This window comes from Littorina saxatilis, linkage group LG1 (genome assembly GCF_037325665.1).
Source record: "Littorina saxatilis isolate snail1 linkage group LG1, US_GU_Lsax_2.0, whole genome shotgun sequence".
NCBI classification, from domain to species: domain Eukaryota; kingdom Metazoa; phylum Mollusca; class Gastropoda; order Littorinimorpha; family Littorinidae; genus Littorina; species Littorina saxatilis.
The window spans coordinates 65,212,515-65,235,205 of NC_090245.1; the positions used below are offsets into that span (position 1 = coordinate 65,212,515).

A 22,691-nucleotide genomic window follows, 5' to 3' on the forward strand; every position below is an offset into this window, starting at 1 on the left:
TGGAAATTAATTTTTTTGAAACCCTTTCAAAGTACTGTTGATGTAAGTTTAAGGTGGTTTCAGCTGCGACTCTTACACCGGATTCTACCTTGTAATAAATATTTATATTTGTGTAAAATTAAAAATTCACCGCTTTGCACATTTTGCGGGTATCATGAAGAGACAATTTTTCACTTATTTTGGGAATGTATGACTGTTAAAACCTTCTGGATTAAATTGAATAATGTATTGCAGAAAGAATGTTTACATTGTGAACATTTGACTTTTTCAAAAGGATTGATAATATTTGGAAATGATGATAATGTGAACACTGACAATGTTTTAGATTTGATTATTCTTTTAGGACAATATTATATTTATAAATGTAAACTTCAGGGCTCAGTTCCGCTTTTTAGTGGTTTTTTTTAAATATTAAAACAAAGCTATTACATTGAAAATAAATTGAATTTTATCAGGAATAGAAATGTTGAATTTTTGTCAGAGTGGTTACCCTATGCGAATAATATGTTAGGTTATTGACCACGGCGAAGTGTCCATTTCAGCTTAACTTTTTCCACAGTTTAAAATTGTAGGTTTTTATAAGATTTTAGGCAAGAGTGTGTGCCAGTGTATGTCTTATGTCTGTCTGCTTCATTTATCCTCTTACCTGTCTGTCACCCTGTCCAATCTTATGGGTGTAGGGGTGTCTTGTATTTTAGTGACTTTTGACTATATTGTAGGGTGGAAGTTCAAAAAGAATATATTATTTGTATTATTACTTAAGAGTATACATTATAAATGATACCACCACCATCATTACCCCCCCCCCCCTCTCTCTCTCTCTCTCTCTCTCTCTCTCTCTCTCTCTCTCTCTCTCTCTCTCTCTCTCTCTCTCTTTCTTTCTTTTTATCAGTATTGTAATCTGCATGTTATGTTATGCTCCGGCCTTACTTGTAGGCGAACGGTATGTTATATGTCCGTCTGTCGGTTATGTCCTAATGTTGTATATATATGTCTTGTATACTTGCCATTTACATATATATTATACATGTTGAAGGATGAATGATGATACATTGTAGACGGATGCATGTTATTGATTAAAAGCCCCACAATGATGTGCTTGGCAAATAAAAATTAAAAAAAATTAAAAAAAAACAAGACTGGATCAGTGTTTTAATAGAATTGATTTCAGTGCTCGTCTGTGTAGACTATACAGTGGTTTTAAAATATTTGCACTGGCAGGGTCCCAGATGGTCGAACCGAATAATCCGTGATTTACACATTACATATTATGCAGAGAGAGAGAGAGAGAGAGAGAGAGAGAGAGAGAGAGAGAGAGAGAGAGAGAGAGAGAGAGAGAGAGAGAGAGAGAGAGAGAGAGAGAGAGAGAGAGAGAGAGAGAGAGAGAGAGAGAGAGAGAGAGAGAGAGAGAGAGAGAGAGAGAGAGAGAGAGAGAGAGAGAGAGAGAGAGATCAAATCAAATCAAATCAAATCAAATTTTATTTTACGAGGGTTGTGGCATAAGCAATATAAACGAGCTTCTTTTCAACCAGCCCTCGCCCAGAGAGGGACTATTCTAATCTTGAATACATAGATATATATATATATATATACATACGTAAAACAATTACAAAAGATAAGCAAGGCAGAGAAACTATTCACATGACTATATACACGTTGTAGGCTATACATACATTCTTGCGTTATGAAACACTGATGCTTTATGGACAGATATGATCAATATGAAAATAATCAGAACGAAGTCTTCCATCACTGTGACTTTTCGTAATTTGACATTAAATGTAATGAGAGGTGTTTCTTGAAAGTATTGAGACTTGTTGGGACTCGAACTGATTCCGGGAGAGAATTCCACAAAACGCTGCCAGAATAAGCTAAACTTGATTTAAAGAGATCTATCCGCGGAATGGGGACGTTGAACTGTTGGCTTGGTTTGGCTTTAAATTTTGTAATGAAAGCACTCGGTGCATGGCCGGAAAGGATTTTGTGAAGGAGCACGCCTTTATTTGATTTAAATCTTTCTTTTAAAGGCAAAATCTTAAGTTTTTTATAATCGTCGAAAACAAGACTGGATTGTTTTAATAGAACTGATTTTAGTGCTCGTCTGTGTAGACTGTACAGTGGTTTTAAAATGTTTGCACTGGCAGAGTCCCAGATGGTCGAACAATAATCCGTGATGGTTTGTATGTATGCATTATAAAATAATAACCTTGAGTGTGGATCAAGAAAGTGCTTTATTCTGTTCAACAAATATATTTTCCTCGACACGGTTTTGCACAACGATCTAACATGATGGGTCCAAGATAAATTATTATCGATATTTACTCCCAAAACTTTGTGATCTCCTACTTCCGCTATTGCATCGTTGCCAATTAATAAGGAATGAGGATTATTCTTGATGTTTTGTATTTTTTGCCTTGTTGTAATTAACATGTATTTGGTCTTTTGGGGGTGAAGACTCATGTGGTTATATTTTGTCCAATTAATGAGATCATCTACATGTTCTGCAATGATAAATAAACTTTGTCTAATTTTTTATCAGAAGTGTGTATGGTCGTATCATCAGCAAATAGTTCACAATCATCATTAACACTAAAAGGAAGATCGTTAATATACAGAGAGAAAAGAAGTGGCCCAAGGACAGAACCCTGGGGGACTCCATATAACACCGGTCTTTTACTTGACATAGTGGAATTCACGCAGACGGATTGCTCTCGTCCGGCTAAGAAAGATGAGAGGAGGCATAGGGTTTGGGGTGACAATCTATACTCAGCTAATTTTCTTAAAAGTAACTCATGATTAATGACGTCGAATGCTTTTGCAAAATCGACGAATAGGACACCACAGAGTTCATTATTATTAATGTTGTTAAGCAAGTTTTCAAGAAGGTTTATTAATGCTGTGTGGCACGAATGATTTACTCTGAAGCCTGACTGATTTGAATGAATAAGGTCGTATTTCTTCAAATGTGCGGCCAAGTGTGTATATATGTGTTTTTCAAGTGGTTTGGATAAAACAGGAAGAATCGAGATTGGTCTGTAATTGGCGGGGTCAGAAGAATTACCTGATTTGAATAGCGGGATTACTTTTGCCTCCTTTAATTTGGCGGGAAAGTCACATTTGTCCAGGCACAAGTTGTAAACGGCGTATGTCAGAGATTCTGCAATAAAAGGGGCAGACAACTTCAAAATTTTCCCATCAAGATTATCTAGACCATGAGTACCAGTTTGTTTTAAGCATATCAGATAATGGAAGACTTCGCTCACAGATAACAGGGGGATGTCTAAATTATGTGTAATATTTTTTTAAACACAAAACTGTTTCAACTTGTCCAGATTATTCTGTTTTGATCTATCATTTGTGATTATTTTTTCAACAATAGAAGTGAAATGAATGTTAAGATCATCCGCAGGTACATCAATGACAGAAGATTTTACGGTTTCTTTACGTGTCAGCTGGTTGATCACTTTCCAGGTGGCTTTTGAGTTTTGTTTCGTATTTGATGCAGCGAGCTCACGGTAATATTTTTTGCGAGCAGCACGTTTCATGGACGTTACTTCGTTTCTCTGCTTTCTGTACTCTTCTTCTCTGCCATTACGTTTAAGAAAATCGCGGTGATTAATCGCACATTGAATGTCGTGTGTAAGCCATTTTGGTTTTGGGTGTTGCTGCACACGAGAGGTTCTGAATGGTGCATGTTTATCATATACTTTTATAAACAAGTTGTACCATAATTCAAATGCTTCATCGGGGTCAGTATGATTATAAATTGTTGAAAAATCTGTACAACTTAAATCAGAAAGAAATGATTCTTTATCAAGTTTTGAAAATAGCCTATACGTTATGAATTTATGCTTTCGTTTGGGGATTCTAACCCCTTTTTTCGACCATGTGAGGCATATTGGAAAGTGATCACTACAACCAATACTTGGAACTGAGGTTTCAATAATGTTAGCCTGAGTTGACACACATATATGGTCTATAAGCGTAGAGAGAGAGAGAGAGAGAGAGAGAGAGAGAGAGGGAGACTGACTGAGCCCACTAGGCTGACTGACTGGTTAGTTTTAACGTTCTCTTTGGACCAGGTAGGGTTAATAATATGCAATGTTGTCTGTCAATGCGCCTGTGGTGGAAGGGAGGCCACTCACGCCAGCAGCAGGCATGCGCAGTGCGGCCGCACAACACAACTTGCCGCGCTGTTGAAACTCGGAGACCAAAAGCTCCCACTGCCACTGCTGTTGTCTTTTCAGAGGACGGGCCGATTCCAGACGCAGACACATTCGGAGAGACAGTGACACAAGGAAACGGTGAGTGTTATTGTTTCTTTCGTCGCTTCTTTACGTTCGAGTTTTGGTACTGGTAACTAACAGCATGACCAAAGAGACTGAAATGCACTGCAGGAATACACATCGAATATTCACCTTGTTGAACTTGTTCATTTGCGGTGAACAAGTCATCATCCTGTAATAGTGTTACTGTTAGTGTTAATGTTCATCACTAGATTATGTAGACCCCATAGCCCTACCCAACTTGTACGAGCAAAGTAGGTTCCAAGTCGACGATCGATACGACGATTATGGCCGCCTAAACGGATGAAGATTTATAGATAAAGAATTAAAATGTCCCAAATTTAGTGACGATGCTGAAGTTAGGAAAACTTGTTGAAGGAAAACAAACAACTCAGAGGAAAAAAAACCTGATTTTTCGCAGAAGTAGATTACCCATCCAGTGATGTACATTTTTCTAGCAGCCTTTAGGACAATTGTCCTGAAGAATGAAAATCAATAGGACACAGTGTCCTGAGATTGCAATTTCAATAGGACAAAAACACGACTCGTAAAACCGCATTTAAACAGATTTTTCAGTTTAAATTCTTCCACCTTCCGCGACTGTCATGACTAGATACTCAAAGGATTGAATCACATTTCAAAGTTATTTGAACAGTTGTCGGGTTTTTTTCACTGCCCATCTGTCGACAATGTTTTTCAGGTAGGCATCTGACCGTTCTGCGGGTCCCTCAAGTTTTGCTTTCAGGATCATGTCCTGGGTTTTGACACACAATCGGTTTCTTCGAGCCGTACACACCAAGTTCTGTGCACTGAACGGTTTTTCCGGATATTATGACGAAAAGTAATGCCTTGTGCATGTGCAAACATGCACGGGTGGTTCCCATTGGTTTAAACGATTTATTGCTGAGCCAATGAGTGCACTCGAGGCACCATATGGGTTCGGTTTTCTTTTTTTCTTCTTGATCCAACTTGAGGATAAATTAATTCAAAGAATCAGATCCCATATGGTGCCTCGTTCACTCAACAAACTGGTCACACGCAGTGCATACTTTCGCTTGGCAAAACCGAAACCAGCTTTCCTCACGCAGTGTTTACTTTCGCTTGGCAAAACCGAAACAAGCTTTCCTCTTGAAAATTGAACAGTCCGCATGTCCGCTTCATTGTCAAAAACGATCGGACCCTTGACCACTTCTTCTGTAGGTTAATCGGACCTGTGTCCTGCTGGGGTTAAAGCTATAGGTCCTGGGGAAATTGGATCGGTCAGAGACCGGAGACCGACTAAAATGTACATCACTGCCCATCACGCACACACACGGGGGGTGGCAACTCCTGTGCGACCCTAACACATCTTCTTTACCACTCAGCTTCACGTTAGGCTAACCATCAGTTTCTGTGGCCGAGGTCTTGTCGGTAGCGCAAATAAGTTAGGTTACGCATGGAGTTACGAACACGTAAAGCCTACATATTCCGTAGCTCCGCAAATGCGTAACTTGGTGGTCACGACGCTTGCTTAGGCCTAAAAAAAAAATAGGTGTGGTTACGGTAACCCGACCTACCCATATTTTTAGGGGCCGATCCTATAACTTTTTATTACATTTGTCAAAAAAACAAAAAAACGAGTGCAAAAAACACAATGAAAGCGAAAGCGCCCGAGTCGCACACTTATTTCCCTGTCAAGTAGGTTTAATTTGTACACATTAGAAAAAAAAGTTTAAAAAAAAAAAAGTGATTGCCTACCTACCTACCCTATTTTTTTTGGCTATGTTACCGTAACCACACCTATTATTTTTTTTGGCCTTAGTCGTTTGCGGAGTAACGAAATACGTAAGGAGCTAACGCTGTGCGCAAAGTTGTACTATTTTTAGTGAAGGGGTATATCCCGTGAAGTCGCGTCTAACTAGTGACGTCAAAAGCCTTAAGGAAGTCTATTAGTCTCGGCGATACGGAGAATTCTTTCTTTTTGTGTACTTTACGTCATGCTGTTGTGTTTGATTACGTAATATAGTATTTGTTTTCTTCTTTATCCCGTTGTCGAAGCTGGAGCACCAAAGCACCGCGGCGGACATTTTAGTGAAGTTGAAATCCACACCTTGCTAGAAAAAAAGAAGCAAAGCAATGAGGATCTGTTCAGCAACGTCCGTTGACGGCTGAAGTTCCGCCGCAAAAGCATCCGAAAAAATAACGTGCTGCCCGCCATGTTTTTTCGCCACACGCGTGCTGCGCAAAGGTTTACGACAGGGGGGGAGCTGTCGTAACTTTACGGTGAACGTAGTGGCGCAAGTTTCGCTACGCTCGCGTCATGACCACCACGTTTTCATCTTACGGTGTCCGTAGGCTCTGCGCATATGCGTGAAACCGCTACGTAGCCGACAAGACCTTGGCCACTGGTCACAGACACTGCCAGGCTTTTACACACAGTACAAACACCCTTTCGTTTAAACACTTACCGCTTGAGAACATCCTTGGCGCCCTCCGTGAAGAGCGAGCATTTTTCAAAGAATTTATTTTTGCATGGCCAGCAGTACCACAATCGGATTGACGCCTCGTTTTGGTGCTAGAGCTAACTTTTAAAATCTAAATAATAAATTGACAGCTTGTAACACAAACATTCTTAAATCATAAAATCTATTAAAAGATTTTTTTATTCATCCGGAAGCACGTAACGTCACGCAAGGTCATGTTTCCCCATGCAGACGATTTTTCTGCATATCGCTTGCTCGAAGCTGCTTCTTCTTCTTCGCCGATAAGTGCGTGTGACTCGCAGTCGGTTTTTGCATTTTAGATTCAGAGGTACACAATAAAGTGTTAAACTATAGTACTTTTACGCAACCAAGCACGCTCACACACACGCACTCATAGAAGGATACAACACACTAACTCACACACACACACACACACACACACACACCCATACACACATACAGACCCACACACACACACACACACACCATCACAACCACAACCATAAAATTCATGTGACAAGAAGTTCCTTTTTTGGGTGTCAAAAACCGATGGCAAGTTTTTTTAATTTCATAGGGACAAAAATCACATATTATTTAAGAACACTTGGAGTTTAACAAATTTAAAACTAGCACCCCTATTACACAATAACAACAATACGTATATATAAGGTACACATAACATTTCACAGAACGTATACATAATCCTTCGGTACAATATTATGAAAAAGCGCAGCCAGCTATAACAAATAAGGGAGGTGGATGGGGCAGAGGCGGTAAGAGCTAGTGAAGAGCGCTGCTGCGACGCGGGCGCAGGTAAAAAGTAAAGTGAGCGGCCCACTGCTGGTCAGTCAAACATACCTGACATCAGCTCACAATTTAAGACGAAAATGCACCATAAAAAGCATGCAGACCGAGGGGTTGTGACTGGTGGTACCCACCAGCCACAGGCACAGTAAAACAAGTGTTTAAATTATATTTATACTAAATAACACCTATTGCAGATACAGCGAGTCGCATTGAAATCACCAACTGACGACAAAATTGTGAAAAAAGGAAAGTGTGTGACACGGGTCCACGATGGCTCAGGGGTAAAATAAACCACAGAATCTGGTGTGTGGTTTACGCAAGCTAAATAGCCATTCAAACAAAATTTGTCATTTAATGCTGTCAAAAGCTATTGCAAGTGACTGTTCCATAAGGACTGTTTTTTTCGTGAGAAAATTTAAATCGTTCTGTAAAGCATTTGACTTTGAGACAGACTGGGGCTTTAAGTTTAACCTACCTATGTGCTTCTTTTGAATGTCCTTGTAATCTTTATTTCGATTTGTATTTTATTATCGTTGACGTGCAGGTAAAAAAAATAGATGTGTCTATAAGTTAATAAGACAATTTTCCATTTTAATCTATTCATTTTAATGGACAATGAAGTGTTGTTATTGTTGTTATGGTCAATTTGGTTAGTTGCCCTGTATGGGGATTTCTTTAGAAAGAAGAAGAAGACACAAATAACCTTGTTAAACAAAACAAAAAAGTTCCTTGTTTCCGGTTCCCCAACCGACCCAAGAAGGTTTTTTTTACCCTTCAAAAATATTGATTAAAGGACAAAATTTGATTTTGCAGACTTTTGCCATGAAAGTTTCTCTTCTCCTACACCCAGGGGACACAGTTTAAGCAATTTTGAACCCAGAAATTAAGGCGCCTGTATCTTCTTCTTCTTCTGCGTTTGTGGGCTGAAACTCCCACACGTGTACACGTGTTTTTTGCTCGAGTGGAATTTTACGTGTATGACCGTTTTTTACCCCGCCATTTAGGCAGCCATAAGGCGCCTGTATAAATATAAGTGCGTTATGAAAAACTAACTTCAAACAAAAAGACAAAAAGAGTACCTACCTACACCGACTGTGTCATGTGGGAAAGTTTCCCTTGTGACATTTTACTTTATAGGCCAGTCTAGCGAGGGGGAGTGTCTGAAACATATGATATTAGATAATGTTTGTTTCACTTAAAATGGTAGAACCTAGGGAATTCCATCTCTCTTTCACAACCCACACAAACCTGACAGAGTTATTTCCGAACATCATCAATTTCACGCACCTACGTAAAATCCATCCCAAGCCATCCGCACCCTCGTACGGTTGCAGGTATATTTCTATGATGCCAAAATGGACCACCAGGCTTGATCCAGAAAAAAAACGTGCATCATTATTATTGTTGCTGTTGCAGAATTCACATGGACTTTACCTTATTGTATACTATAGCAAGCTGTTCTGTTTCAGATAACTTTGTAGAAATCTTGGTGCCAGAATGGAGTCTGTGTCGCTGGAAATGGACGACATCTTTGAAGATCAGATTCGGGGAGAGGATGAAGAACAGTTGCCGGAGATGCTGCCAGACTTGCCTGAGGGACTGGAGAGTGAGATTCAGCCCACACAGAACGACGAGGAAGCAGGTAAACAAGGATGTGCGCAAATACACATGGGTGCCAGGGCCTAAGTGCACCAGAAAGTTACCAACCGGGCGAGATCCAGCCGCTGTGTTGGATTGGCTAAAACCGAGATTTGTTGTGATATCAACGAATCAGACCCTGCCGTTTGTTTTCTCCCATTTGGGTCCCAGTTTCGGTTTGTGCCCCTCGGCCCTGTTGTTCTTCTGTGTTCATGGGCTGAAATTCCAATGTACACTAGTGGGTCTTTTTGTGTTTTGTTTTTTTCTTTTTATGAGTGGGTTTTTACGTGTCTGGGTACCTGTAATGTTAGGACCCCCTATCAAAAAGCTATTAGCAGGCAGAAGCAAGGCTCTGGATACCTGTATTCATTATTTCTGGATACAGCTGATTTCAAGTCAGTCAGGTGGATAGCTATTAGCTGAGCCCTCCCGGTCACAAGCTTCCATCGGACAATTTGTCATAGTTAATGTGAAAATGATTGCAGCCACCATTTGAACCCAGAGTGAAGTGTTGTTCGTCATCCATACATGATCATTTAGCTTCATTTTCTTAAAAGCAGCCTTGGATGAACATGTAATCTCCTTTATTCTTAGTAGTTAATTGCTGTATTAGTTTAAACCTCCAGAGTGCAGATTCCAGATCTCTCTTTGTGGGAAAAAGTGACTCTTTTTACCATGTTGTCGCTGTTTTTTTAAAGAAAGAATAAGAAGAAAAGTATGGAGGTGGTGGAGGGAAAGAGTGGTTTGAAGTGTGAAAGCTATTTTCTATTAAGTCTAAGTTAGTAAGTAAGTTTGAAGAAACACATCTGAAATAAAGTGGGGGTGTTCTGTATCACTAACAGATCCTTACATTGTTCAAACCTGTATAATTTTATTTTAGAGTGTAAAAGAAAACACTGTCCCGTGTACGCCTTTGTTTCTGAACTAAAACCAGCCGTCAGAGTTTCTTTCCAGCGCAAGTGTTTGGGGTGTTCCCACATTTCAATCTCCCTGTGGCCTGTAGCTGTCCTCTTTCTTTCTTTCTTAACTCTTGGGCGTTTTATCCTTTTTCCTTGTGAGGGGATCTTTTGTTCAATCCAACCTTTTTTCACTGCACTTCATCAAATATCAACCCCACTTCTCTCCAGCACTGCTTCGCCCTTTCAAATGAGCAGCATGACCTGTGTCACCGCAACCCAGCGCGGCCCACTGCCCGGGTGACTCCTTACTCTGCCATTAATTATGCACCAGTTGTGACCCGGCACCAAATTGATAGGCCGAACTGAGGAGGTTATCCCCCTAGCCCGGAGATCCAGTGTGTGGCACTGATGGAATGGATTCTAGCCAGGATTTGCAGGCTGATGTCATTTTGTTGCGTAAATTTGTGCGCTGGGAGCAAATCAATAGCCACAAAGGCTGAGCATCGGATCCGCTCACATTTGCAAGAGGAGGGATGGCACTGCTGGGAGGCTTTTGTTAGGGGAGGGTTCTCTTTGTTGTCATTTTGCATGAACAGCTTTTGGGATGGTGATAGGTTGTGTGTATGCAGTTACAGTTTGTGAGTCACTTTGTGGAATGGGGAGGGAGGGGGTGTGTGTGTTTGCATTGAATGAGTTAATATTGTGTATGTGTGTGCTCGTGCGGCTGCAGTTTGAGAATATTATTATACATCTGAGAGAGAGAGAGAGGGGGGGGGGGGGGGGGAGAGTTATCAGACAGAGAGAGATGATTTTCTTAGGTGTTTGTCTGTCTAGTTGTCTCAGATCTTGTGCATCAATCGTTGATCGTTTGTGTGTGAGTGTCACTGCAACCTTTTGCATTGTTATGAACCTTCACTTATGTGTGTGCTTAAGTGTGTTTGTGTGTGTCATTGCTACCTTTCACTTTCTTCTACCCCTTCCAAGGGCGTGCGTTTATACAGAGAGAAAAAAAATGCTTTTAAAAAGTTTTAATCACTGCAAGGAGGTTAATGAACGGAAAGCAGGCAAGCCCACAGAATGCAAAAACTTTGTTTTTTCTGCGGATTGCAGGAATCATTATATGTTGAAAGCATGGAGTATTAAGCCCCGGCGCATGAGGTATTATACTTGTAATGAAGAGGATTAAAGAAATGGTCTCGGATGGCATGGAGACAGGTGTGGTTTGGTGCAAAGGAAATTGAACAAAAATGTTGTTAAGAAGAATATGTGTGTGTTGATGGGTAATTTAAACACAATTGGCATAAGTTCTGTGAGAAATGGGGCCTTGACTCTTGAGTCAAGAAAGGAAGGAAAAAGTACGGGGTCACAGTACAAATGTCAACTGATTGAGTGATTGATTGATTGTGTCATGTTATTTAGTGATTTACAGAGAATTCATAAGTGCTGGCAATTGATTTTGTCATCATTTTCACGAGTTTTCATTCACAAGCACCTGGGAAATAAATCTCATGTTCCCCAGGCAATAAATCCCCGGTTACCATAGTTGCAGGAAGCAGGTTATACATGGATAATCAAAAGCAAACCCAATAGAAACGCTCGGGGATTCTTCGGCTCTTTTCATTGGTGTTTCCCCAGACCTAAACAGACGACACGACACTGCTTTGCAAAGTTCCAAAAACAAACTGGCAAAAGTAAACAAAAAACAAAACTACTTCACGAAAGGTCATACATTCATCAAAAACAAATGAAACCTAGCAATATGTTTTGTCTTCTTACAGAGTCATGAGTGCGTGTATCTGTGTTTCGATACACAGACGTTCGGAGAAACACAAACGTTAGTTCAAGTAAAACGACCCCTGACACACACATTTTGACCCGTGCACAAGACGTTGTATCGATAAACGAAGCACAAATAAGAAACAATAATAAAAGCAAAGAAAATAGCAACAAGATATGCAAACATCTAACAAAGCCTAGCAAGCAGTCTCAATCACAGGTCTAATGAAAAACAAAGAGGTACTGAGTCGGAAACAAGATCGCGATTCTTTCCTTCGCTGCACGACGCAAATCTTCTGTGACCTTTGACCAAACGTAGCTTCCACATTCGATCACTCAGCTTGATATTTACAACAGAAAGCCGAGGGGGTGGAATACCGAGATGAACCTACAGAACTGTGCATCCTCAAACCTGACATATTTATCCCAACATTTTAATGAACTCAAAAACACAGAAAGTTGCTTTCACACGCCAGCTTTGATTGCCAGTGGTTATCAAACCGGGACTCGTGTGGTTATCAGCATGGAACCCGTGTTTCAAAGCATGGCATCCTGGGTTGATTGTGCACTTATTTTCTCACTACCAAAATGATGACAAAAACGATGTTTGGTGGTTTGTTGACAGACCATCTTTTTTGTCGGTCCTCGGGGGGCATATCGACTTTTGTTTCATAGTTATTGACCGCGGCCTTCGGCCTTGGTCAATAGATATGAAACAAAAGACGATATGCTCCCCCTCGGACCGACAAAAAAGCTGGTCTGTCAACAACCCATCAAACATCTTATAGTGTCATGTTATTTACAGATAATAAAGAAGTGCTGGCAATTGATTCTGTCACGTCGTGTCATTTACAGATAATAAAGAAGTGCCGGCAATTGATTCTGTCGTGTCATTTACAAAGAATTAAGAAGTGCTGGTAATTGATTCATGTCATGTTATTTAATGAGAACTTGCGTTTGCAATTGATTGTGTCATGTCATTTACAGAGAATCCAAATGTCCACTGATTGATGATTGTGTCATGTTATTTACAGAGAATCCAGAAGTGCTGGCAATTGATTGTGTCATGTCATTTACAGGGAATCAGGACTAATTGATAGGTTGTGTCATGTCATTGAATGATTTTCAGAGAAACAAGATTGATTGATTGATTCTGTCATGTCCTTTGCAGAGAATCAAGATTGATTGATTGGTTGTGTCATGTCTTTTACAGAGAATCAAGATTGATTGGTTGTGCAATGTCCTTTACAGAGAATCAAGAAGTACTGGCAAAGCTAAAAGGCATGAAAGGAGCCTCTAAGAACACTGTGAAACGTAGCATGCCAAAGCTAGATGGTACAAGGTGAGAAATGTATTTCTTTATTCTGTGCTGTAACAGTAAGCTTCCACTTTTTTTCCGTTGATCTGCATCATTAATGTAATGTCTCGGAAATACATGTTGTGTATGTTTAGTACAGTGGAGCCCTTATGTACGACCTTCAAAATCTGAGAAAATCGGGTCTTTAAAGGAAGGGAGTCTTTTAATGGAGGTATACAAAGTTACAGAACAGAATATCTGAGAAATTAGGGTCTTAAAATGGAGGAAGACTTAAAATTGGGGGTTGGGGGAGTCTTTAAAGCGGGTCGTTCAACTATTAAACATAAGCAGGCACCGTTATATTGCTTGTTTTTTTTTTCAGTTTGTGTTTTCTTGGCATCAACCTATGCATAATATTGCATCATTCAGAACATGAAAAAGTCATAGGCTGTTCGCAAATGCAAAACACTGTTTCTTCTTTTATCACTTTGAATACAACTGTTCATTCTGTGCATGTTACAGTGGCCATTAACTCAAATGGTGTTTTACAGATTGACTGGTGAGCGAGGAATTCCCATACTGCCCCATGTTTTCAAGGATGTCAAGCTAAAGGGAAAAGGTCATGAGGTCGGTAGTTAATTCATGTGTTCAGAATACATACCACAGACCTGGGAACCAATATGATTTCATCGTAATTTGTATGCATGATTGTTTAGAAAACTGTCGGTTTGGTCAGTGGAAAATAAATACGATGAGAAAAATTCCTAGACTACTTTTCTGAGCGCATCTTGAAGCCGATCCAATATTTTGACACATGATTACAGTTTTTGTCAGTGAACATTGAAAGAAGCATTTGTTTTAAATGTATTGGTAAACTTGACTAACTGTTCAACGGACGCCTGTGAAGCATGTTTGAATCATGGATGTTAAAATGCTGTGTGAAGTACGCTCATTTTTCTGAATATACACCAAAGTGCAAAAGAGGGGATCCGAGGTCTGATAACCAAAAGATACAAAAGATAGATTTTTTGACATTTGTTGAATTTATTTCAAAAGGTTGAACTTTATAATTGAGCCCGAAGTTGACTTTGAGAATTACGACTTCCGCTATGTTGATAGGTACTAAGGTAGAACATTTGTCTTGTCATGGTCAGATCATACAGTACACACTCAACAAATGTTCTTCTTCTTCTGCGTTCGTGGGCTGAAACTCCCATGTACACTCGTGTTTTAGCACGAGTGGAATTTTACGTGTATGACCGTTTTTACCCCGCCATTAAGGCAGCCATACGCCGCTTTCGGAGGAAGCATGCTGGGTATTTTCGTGTTTCTATAACCCACCGAACTCTTACATGGATTACAGGATCTTTTCCGTGCGCACTTGGTCTTGTGCTTGCGTGTACACACGAAGGGGGATAAGCCACTAGCAGGTCTGCACAGAAGTTGACCTGGGAAATCGGTAAAATCTCCACACTTAACCCACCAGGCGGCCGCGGCCGGGATTCAAACTCTCGACCCTCCGATTAAGAGGCCGACGTCTTACCACCCCACCACAGCGCCCGTCTAAATGTTCATTGATACCCTATGTTGTTGACAGGTACTAAGGTGGAGAATTTGTCTTGTCATGGTCAGATCATACAGTCTACACACTCAGCAAATGTTCATTGATACCCTATGTTGACAGGTACTGAGGTAGAGGATTTGTCTTGTCATGGTCAGATCATACAGTCTACACACTCAGCAAATGTTCATTGATACCCTATGTTGACAGGTACTGAGGTAGAGGATTTGTCTTGTCATGGTCAGATCATACAGTACACACACTCAAGAACTGTTCATTGCTATGCTATTTTGACAGGTGGGGGATATGCGTGTAGTGATGCGATACCTGGAACACTGGGCTCACCGTCTTTTTCCCATGATGCCCTTTGACAAAGTCTTGGAGAGAATTGAACGTCTTGGCACCAAAAGAGATGTACAGGTGAGAAGGTTTTTAACCTATCAGCCTGACAAACAAGAGACACTACAGACAAGAATAAATGATGCTGTGACCAATATCTTAGAATCTGATTGGGATGACTCCAAGATGGTCAAAGTATTGACAAAAGTACATGTAGTCATTTATTTGGTACAACATTTTTTCCAGCAGCCAGGTAATGGGCAATTCACACGGTTGACGAGACTGGTTTTCGTCTGAGTCTTCAAAAGGGTTTTATCAACAAGGGCTTTTTGTAGAAGGACAATCTTTGTTTTTCTGTCATGTATTTGGTACAAGAACTTTTCCGGCAGGCAATGAATGCCCAATGCTCACTCGCTTGGATAGACTGGGTTACATCCGAGCCTTCTTCCGGGTTTATCAGCAAGGACTTTTTGCAGAATGACAATGGTTGTTTTTCTGTTATTCAGACATGCATCAAGAAGATGCGGATGGACATGCCGGTGCTGGGGAGCGACACGGTCAGCAGAGGGGATGATGATGGGGAGGGAGAGAGGGACGGAGACCAAGAGAGTAATGAGAGACAGGTACAGTGGTGTGTGTGTGTGTACGTACAATGGAACCCCCCCCCCCCCCCCCTCCTCCTCTTTTTAAGACACTCTTTTCTCAAACTTTCAGTTCATAACCTCTGTAAATGTACCGCCATTTTAAGACTCCCTTCTTTTCAAGACCTGATTTTCTCAGATTTGTGTAGGACTTGAAAGTGGGGTTTCGCTGTGTGTGTGTGTGTGTGTGTGTGTGGATGTGTGTGTGTGTTTGAGTGAGAGTGAGTCTCATTCAAAGAGTCTGTGTGTACAGGTGTGGGAGTGTGTACATTTTGCTGAGTGTTGAAGAAGCTGTAGTGAACCTTGGGTGTGTTTCAGAATCCCAAAGCAGAGGATCTGTTTGATGCCATGATTCGAGATGAGCAGGAACTCCTGGCGGATACCCAAGGTGTCAGCAAGACTACAAACAGTCAGACAACATCTGGTGTGGCAGCCACTAGCTCCACTTCATCGGGGCAATTGACCCAGGTATGGAAAAGAAACTTGTCGTAAAGTGTAGGTAAAACATCCTACTCACGGTAACCCAACTGCCTTATTTTATGCTGTTTGTCCGTTTTTGCACACAAAAAGACAAAAGAAAACGAGCAAAATGTATGTGACACAAGAGAAATTGTTGACCTAATGACTTGGGTGCACCCATTTTTGCTTCTGTGCGTTGGTATTTGAAGATTCTAGTGTGGCTAAAAATAAAACGTGAGGGTTTGGATTTCTTCAATTGTCAAAATAATGTACTGGAGTGTAGTTTAATGAGTGATGAAGCAAGTTGAAGTTTTCCTGTCAAGGGTCCTTCACATATACTAGAGTGTACTATGATGGCAGAGTTGCCAACAGCTACGCTTTCAGCGTAACATGCTGCGGTTTAAGACAAATTGCTACGCCGTTACACCAGTTTTGAATTGGTGCGTTTAAAGAAATAATCACAAGCAAGCAACAGTTTACTCTTTCGTGTGAGTCCTGGTACTCATTTCTGATTCTCACTCCATGAAGCGGTCAGAATTTGTGTCATAAAACATTGTCCACACTGGGAGGTGGCACTGCAGACACTCTCTATTGGCTGTTATCACTTTTTTTTTTCTAAATAATAATTTTACAAATGTATATATTCTTGCATGAAATAGCCAAAATGTGGATTTGATTACATTTTACACAATGCGACACTAAAACACCAATTACTACGCTGAACATTTGGAAATATCAATTGCTACACTTGAGGTTTCACAAGGGTTGGCAGGTCTGTGATGGTGGTGATTAAGGCTTGATGTTTGCCTGTGCAGGGTCTGTCGTCAGAAGTGTTTGAGAGGATGGAACGGAACCGCCGTATGGCCATGGAAAGAAGGGCAAAGAAACTGGGTGTTTCACTCCCTGCTGATGCGCCATCACACCAAGGTCAGTTGTGAATGTGTGTGTGTGTTGAGGACAGGATAGGCCTGTTCTGGAAATACAGTGGAACCCCCCTTTTCAGACTGCCCAATTTAAGACTCCCTCACTATTAAGACCCTGTTTAGTCAGATTTTCTGTTCATAACGTCTGTAAATTATCCCCCATTTTAAGGCTCCCTTTTTACATCTTTCAGATTGTTGGAAGTCTTAAGTTAAAAGGAGGGTTCCACTGCAACTCTGAAGAATCTAAATCAAATGAACGCTATTTTCAGATCCGAGAAACAAGGGGAAGTAAGCACTCTTAATGTATAAGATATGTGCAACAAGAGTAAATGCAGAACCAATCACCTGTCTGTTTCAATGCAGGAATATATCTTTGCTTCTCTGGTTAATACAGATTGAAATTCTGTATGCAATGTATGCAGGGTGGGTTTAACTTAACATTCTAAATTGCTACAATTGAAGTTTCATAGCGGTTGGCAGCTTAGCTTGTAACTACAAATTAGTGTCAAAAATACAGTGCTTTCTGGAAAACTGCCATCATGGGTCAACCTTTTAGAGCTGAATTAACTTAATATTTTTTTCTCTCTTGCAGGCTCTTCCCATCCTTCGGCAAGCCAATCACAAGGTTCAGCTGATACGTTAAGTAAGACACAGGACAAGGCGGAAGAAACTTCCAACTCCCAGCCACAAAACCAGGGTGATCAGGCAGCTTCACATAGCATTACTCCGTAGTGCGTCTTGACAACGAACCCCATCAGTATTTTTCTATCTGCATTTTGACTTCAGTCACATGGGCAGCAGCATATTCTTTCATAGGCTGTAGATGTCACTTGCATGAAAACTGTTCTTGGATCTGCAATTTTCTGAAGAAAGCAACAGTTTTTCAGAGAAAGAAAAGAATTTGTCCCCAGAAAAAGAAATGTCTTTGAAGAAAACAACCAAGGAGCAGTCCAATATAAATAAGAACACTTTGTGTTTGTTCTAGCTGCCATGGGAGACCATCAGATTGCTTTAAAAAAATGGGCAATTTCGTTTCCCCAAACAGGCTGATTGCCCCTGAATAAATCAAGGGCTGAGGCTGCCTCTGGACCCCAGCCAGTTTTCAGAGATAGTTTTCATCAGGTGCTCTTCTGCTTGTTCTGTGTTGTGTGATTATATAAATAAGAGCTTTTATAGTTCCAGGGTTTGGCTGTGAAAGTAGGACTGTTAAGGCAGATCTGAGAAACGAAGGAAAGTAAGCGACCTAAATACATACAACATGTGTATTAAAGTAAGTTAGAAAGCAGAACCATGAATCTCTTGGCAACTGAGAGAATAACAAGTATTGAAATGAACAAGCGACTTTCATCCTCTGTTGAAGCAGAATTATGTGTTGTGCAGTAGGCTTGCTTTGCTGCAAAGTGTTGTCAGTTTTGGAGTGATACTTTTTGTTTCTTGATATACTTTAACTCGCTCATTTGATCTGACCACTCAAACCAAATCTCCAAGATTAGGCCAGACAATCATGGACACATTCTCTGAGATTTAAAAACCTAATTGGTGTTGGCCTCAAGAGTGTGTATGTGTGTGTGTGTGTGTGTGTGTGTGAGTTGCATTGATGCTAGTTTAGTAATTGCTTATGCTAATACACCAATAAAATTTGTTGTTAAGACCAGCAGCCAGAATTACATGGGTGCAACTCTGCCGGCTACACGCCGGCAGCCGGTTTTTGGTTTCATCGGCTGCCGATGTTTTTTTCCAGGAGAGTTTTTTTTTTGCATTTTAAATACTAAAAAAGCTGGACCCCAACTTTTGCCGGTTTTTGGAATTTTCCAGGTTGCACCCATGGAATTATCAAAATACCTAAACAATTTTATATCGACAACAGCTGTCACGATTAGGTGACATGGATCAAGAAAGTGTCACTCGGTGGGGTGCCTTCTCTTGGTCAATTGCGATAGAAAGCGCCTGTGCTTTCTGTCAACGATGTGGGTTTTGCTGACAGCGCAAAACGAACACGGGTATTTTGTGTTGCACGGATTTCACGGGGGTGATTTCTGCTGTCAAGGCAGAATTGGCGATAGCTGAACTTGGGAAGTGACAGGGTTAGTCACGTGATTTTTGTCAAGGTTGTCTGTCTGAGACATGTTAACTGGACACTCGGAAACTCAGCGCTGGGGAGAACGGTCGGTGTCTTATATTTCCTGCTAGTTTGATGGATTTCATCGCTTTGAGTTCTGCATTGATATTCAACGCGCCGCTCTGCATATGTACAGGAGGGCTTCAGGAAACTTCAGTTTGAGACAACTTTCTCTCCGTTCACATGCGGTCTGACGTTGACGGGTCGTCAAATTCTCTTCGCTGTGCGGGGAGGAAATTTCACCGCATAAAGGACTCAGCAAGAGGGCGAATGGTATATCGCTGTTGACGAACAGGTGCCATTCAAAGGAGGAAGCGGTTTTCGCTTCAATGAGAGTGCTACCTACATAGGCTTTTGAGGTAATAAATCATTATTTAACGCTGTTGACGAGTCTGTGTTTGTGGATTGAAATACTCTGTTGTTCTTTCCAGGTTAGCGCATAATTTGCTCTTTGTGACGCTAAAATACTAATCTGTATATGGTTTTTGCAGATATGGAGAGAAGGAAGGAAAATGGCTGATTTGTTGTTGTAAAAGTCTGTTTAGGCAGGCCCACGTGCTCGATGAAATATGTCAGGGTGACATGTTTAAAGGTGGGGTGTGAGGGGTAGCATGACATGTCTAGTGCACCGAGGCTTTTTGTTGCAGCCTTTCTTCATTTCTACGTACAACTGTTGTTGGCAGTTTTTGCTGCCTATCTGCGGGACGCTGTTGTCTGCGGACGCTGTAACCAGATCGTGTGATGTAACCAGCTAACCGGCTAACCAGCGACTGAGTGAGGCGCCTGATGTCTCCACTTTTCCCTGCTTCGTAGCCACGCCAGACGGCACTACATTCTACGGAGCAGTTGTGGAGACTATGAACTAATTACAGGCCGTCCACTCAGTGGCACAACAAAGCTAAGTGCACCATGTCTTATGCACCCTTATTACCACCTAGTCATCTGTGATATTTATGATTATACTCGAGTGGTGACAGCGTGGGGTTTGTGACACTTGCATAAATTAGCATTTTTGGCAGATCAGCTATATATTTCTTAACTTTACACGGGATCAGCGTGTTACTATAATTTTCTACACTTAACTGGCATTTGTTGTCAGTGACCTCTTGGTATTTTACGTTTTGAACGTAAAAGAACATATTTTGAGTGAAGTCTCGAGGGAGGTGGCGAGTTATTACATAAACAGGCGTCTGAAACTTATACTTTTGTTGATTCTATTTAATTGTATGACTGCGAGAGTGGATCGTGGTGTGGTTAGTTAGTTAGAAGTAACTAACCATTTCATAATCACCTTATGTGATATAGTGAAACGTGACAACAGCGTTGTTCCCAAGTCAAAACCTTGACTAAAACTATGTGTAGGTCTGAATGCTCTGGTTGTGTCTGTTTAGTAGGAAAAGTTGATGGTCAGTAGACTTCCTACATGTCAAAAGTATTGGATGGTCAACCGATCTGAGCAATGTGTCAAATAAAAAAAGCATGTAAGTGTTAGCGATGGAAGACCGAGGCCTGAAAACAACACTGCAATAACAGCTGCTAACACTTGTTTGAGCTGATTTGTGACCTGTGAGATTAGGGTGAACTGAGGCGGTACCGTGGTGATTGCATTTTTTAAGCAAATTGATTTAAATTTTGGTAAAACATTATTTGACTCAGTCAGGACTATGGAAAATGGAATTGCAGTTCAGCTTGGAAGCTTAAAAAATATTTTATTTTTTTTCATCAAAATGGTGATTAAAATTAAAAAAAATTGCCAACAGATTTAGAATCGATTGCATTATGTTCCTTATTATCTCCTGAATCCAAAAAAATGTTGTGTTTGGATTAAAAACAAGCTCATTAATAATAACAAAAATCAGTTCTAAGCAAATTAGGTTAATTGCATTGGGCTTGTTACCGAGACAATGTGTAAGCGCTGTCACATCAACAGGGTTTTGGCCAACCTATACCCAGTATTGTTTTAATAGTCTTGTTAAAAAAAAATGCAGTGTGTTCCGTTTCATTATGTGAGTTCCACAGATTGAATACCGTAAATGTATTTACTATTTATTTTGCTTTAGGTGAAATGTTTATACTGCTTGCTAGGCCTGCAAAACAAATCAACTGTTTAGGTGTGTCTGCTGTTGCTGCATAACAAGGTTAATATTGTATGTGTTTGTGACCATGCTGTGTCGTTTCTGTCTGGATATTAGTTATAAAACTTAAGCAACGTTTTTGTTGCCTTTTTCTGCCTAATAATGAATCCAAGACTTAACATTTATAAATATCAGAGAAATGTGTCATTGATGTGTTGCTCTTGATAAATTATGAATTAAAATGAACAGAAATAAAATAATACAGTACTGTTAGGTAAATCCTCCCTCGTGCTTTTGAGGTTTTTAAAGGTGTTTGCAAATGATGTAACATTTGATGAAATGAGGGCGTGAGAATTCTGTGTTGTTTAAATTATGTACGTGTGTCTTGACTTCTGATCAAGATGCATGATATTTTTGCAATCTGTTGAAAAATAGACATGATGAGGTTATAACAATCCCATATTTTGTTGAATATTTATGCATGTATGGATCAAGGGAGATGTTACAGCAGGTCTCTGCATCCTCAGAATAAGACAAAACATTCTCAATTTTGTGCAGTCTATGATTAACTGTCATTCTTTCTTTCATTTTTGTGTGCAATGATTAGTTCAGCTGCTCTATTATTCCTGTTGTCTAAATTGTCTCTATGTATGCATGTAATTAAAGCTTAAAATTACACTTGATGAAGCTATTTGATAAATTGAGATTGAAAATCTATTTCGCCACGAATAGGTTTAAATATTTGGATGACGCAGACCTGTTTACCCTTACGATTTTGGCGTAATTTATTACGATTTTCTGAAAAAAATACGCCATTCCGCTATCTGTGTCAAGACTACGATTTTCATAAATAAAAAAAAATGTAAAAAAAAATGTAAAATTTTTTTTTAAATTTTTTTTTATTTTTTTTATTTTTTTATCTATTCACATGTTTGGCCTTGTTTTTTTCAATGGCAAAATGGGGTGAAAAAGCACAGGACTGACCAGAGATCATGTCTGTCTGATGAGACGCTGGAGAGCCTTATTCTAGTGGTGAAGTCTCGCCCTCACTCATTCGGCAAGCGCAAGTACAGTAGAGAAGCGCTTGACACACTGAAAAAGGCCTACTACGAGCAAAAGAAAAAGAATCAGTGATGCATGTGCTTTTGATGTGATCTTCTTTGAAATTATGATGACTACAAAAACTGACTGATGTGTGAATGATGGATATATGTGCATGATTGCGTTTCGCAGACACAGTTGTCATGTGCGTTGTAAGGCCAAACAAAAAAATTGTCTGTTTCTGGTAACATGGCTAAAAAAAATAGGGTCGGTAGGTCGGGATTTTTTTTAATTTTTTTATTTTTTTTATCCCAAATATAGACCAATAAAACTAACTTTAAAAATCGCCCAAAGAGACTGGATTCACT

The 22,691-nt window shown here is 40.2% G+C and overlaps 1 protein-coding gene across 1 annotated transcript; it reads left to right on the forward strand.

The window, feature by feature from the left end:
* Positions 1 to 4,178: 4,178 nt before the first annotated feature.
* LOC138976585 (TIMELESS-interacting protein-like) lies at positions 4,179 to 22,147 on the forward strand. Its single transcript, XM_070349432.1, has 9 exons — positions 4,179 to 4,304; positions 9,025 to 9,197; positions 13,120 to 13,210; positions 13,717 to 13,792; positions 15,024 to 15,146; positions 15,572 to 15,688; positions 16,025 to 16,174; positions 16,981 to 17,092; positions 17,681 to 22,147. The coding sequence occupies exons 2-9, from the start codon at positions 9,053 to 9,055 to the stop codon at positions 17,818 to 17,820; spliced, it is 954 nt and encodes a 317-aa protein (XP_070205533.1). The 5' UTR covers positions 4,179 to 4,304; positions 9,025 to 9,052; the 3' UTR covers positions 17,821 to 22,147.
* Positions 22,148 to 22,691: the final 544 nt, after the last annotated feature.

Coding starts and splice junctions, on each gene's coding strand:
- LOC138976585 (XM_070349432.1), top strand. CDS start 9,053: ATGGAGTCTGTGTCGCTGGAAATGGACGACATCTTTGAAGATCAGATT. Junction 15,689..16,024: donor AAGAGAGTAATGAGAGACAG/GTACAGTGGTGT, acceptor GGTGTGTTTCAG/AATCCCAAAGCAGAGGATCT. Junction 17,093..17,680: donor TGATGCGCCATCACACCAAG/GTCAGTTGTGAA, acceptor TCTCTCTTGCAG/GCTCTTCCCATCCTTCGGCA.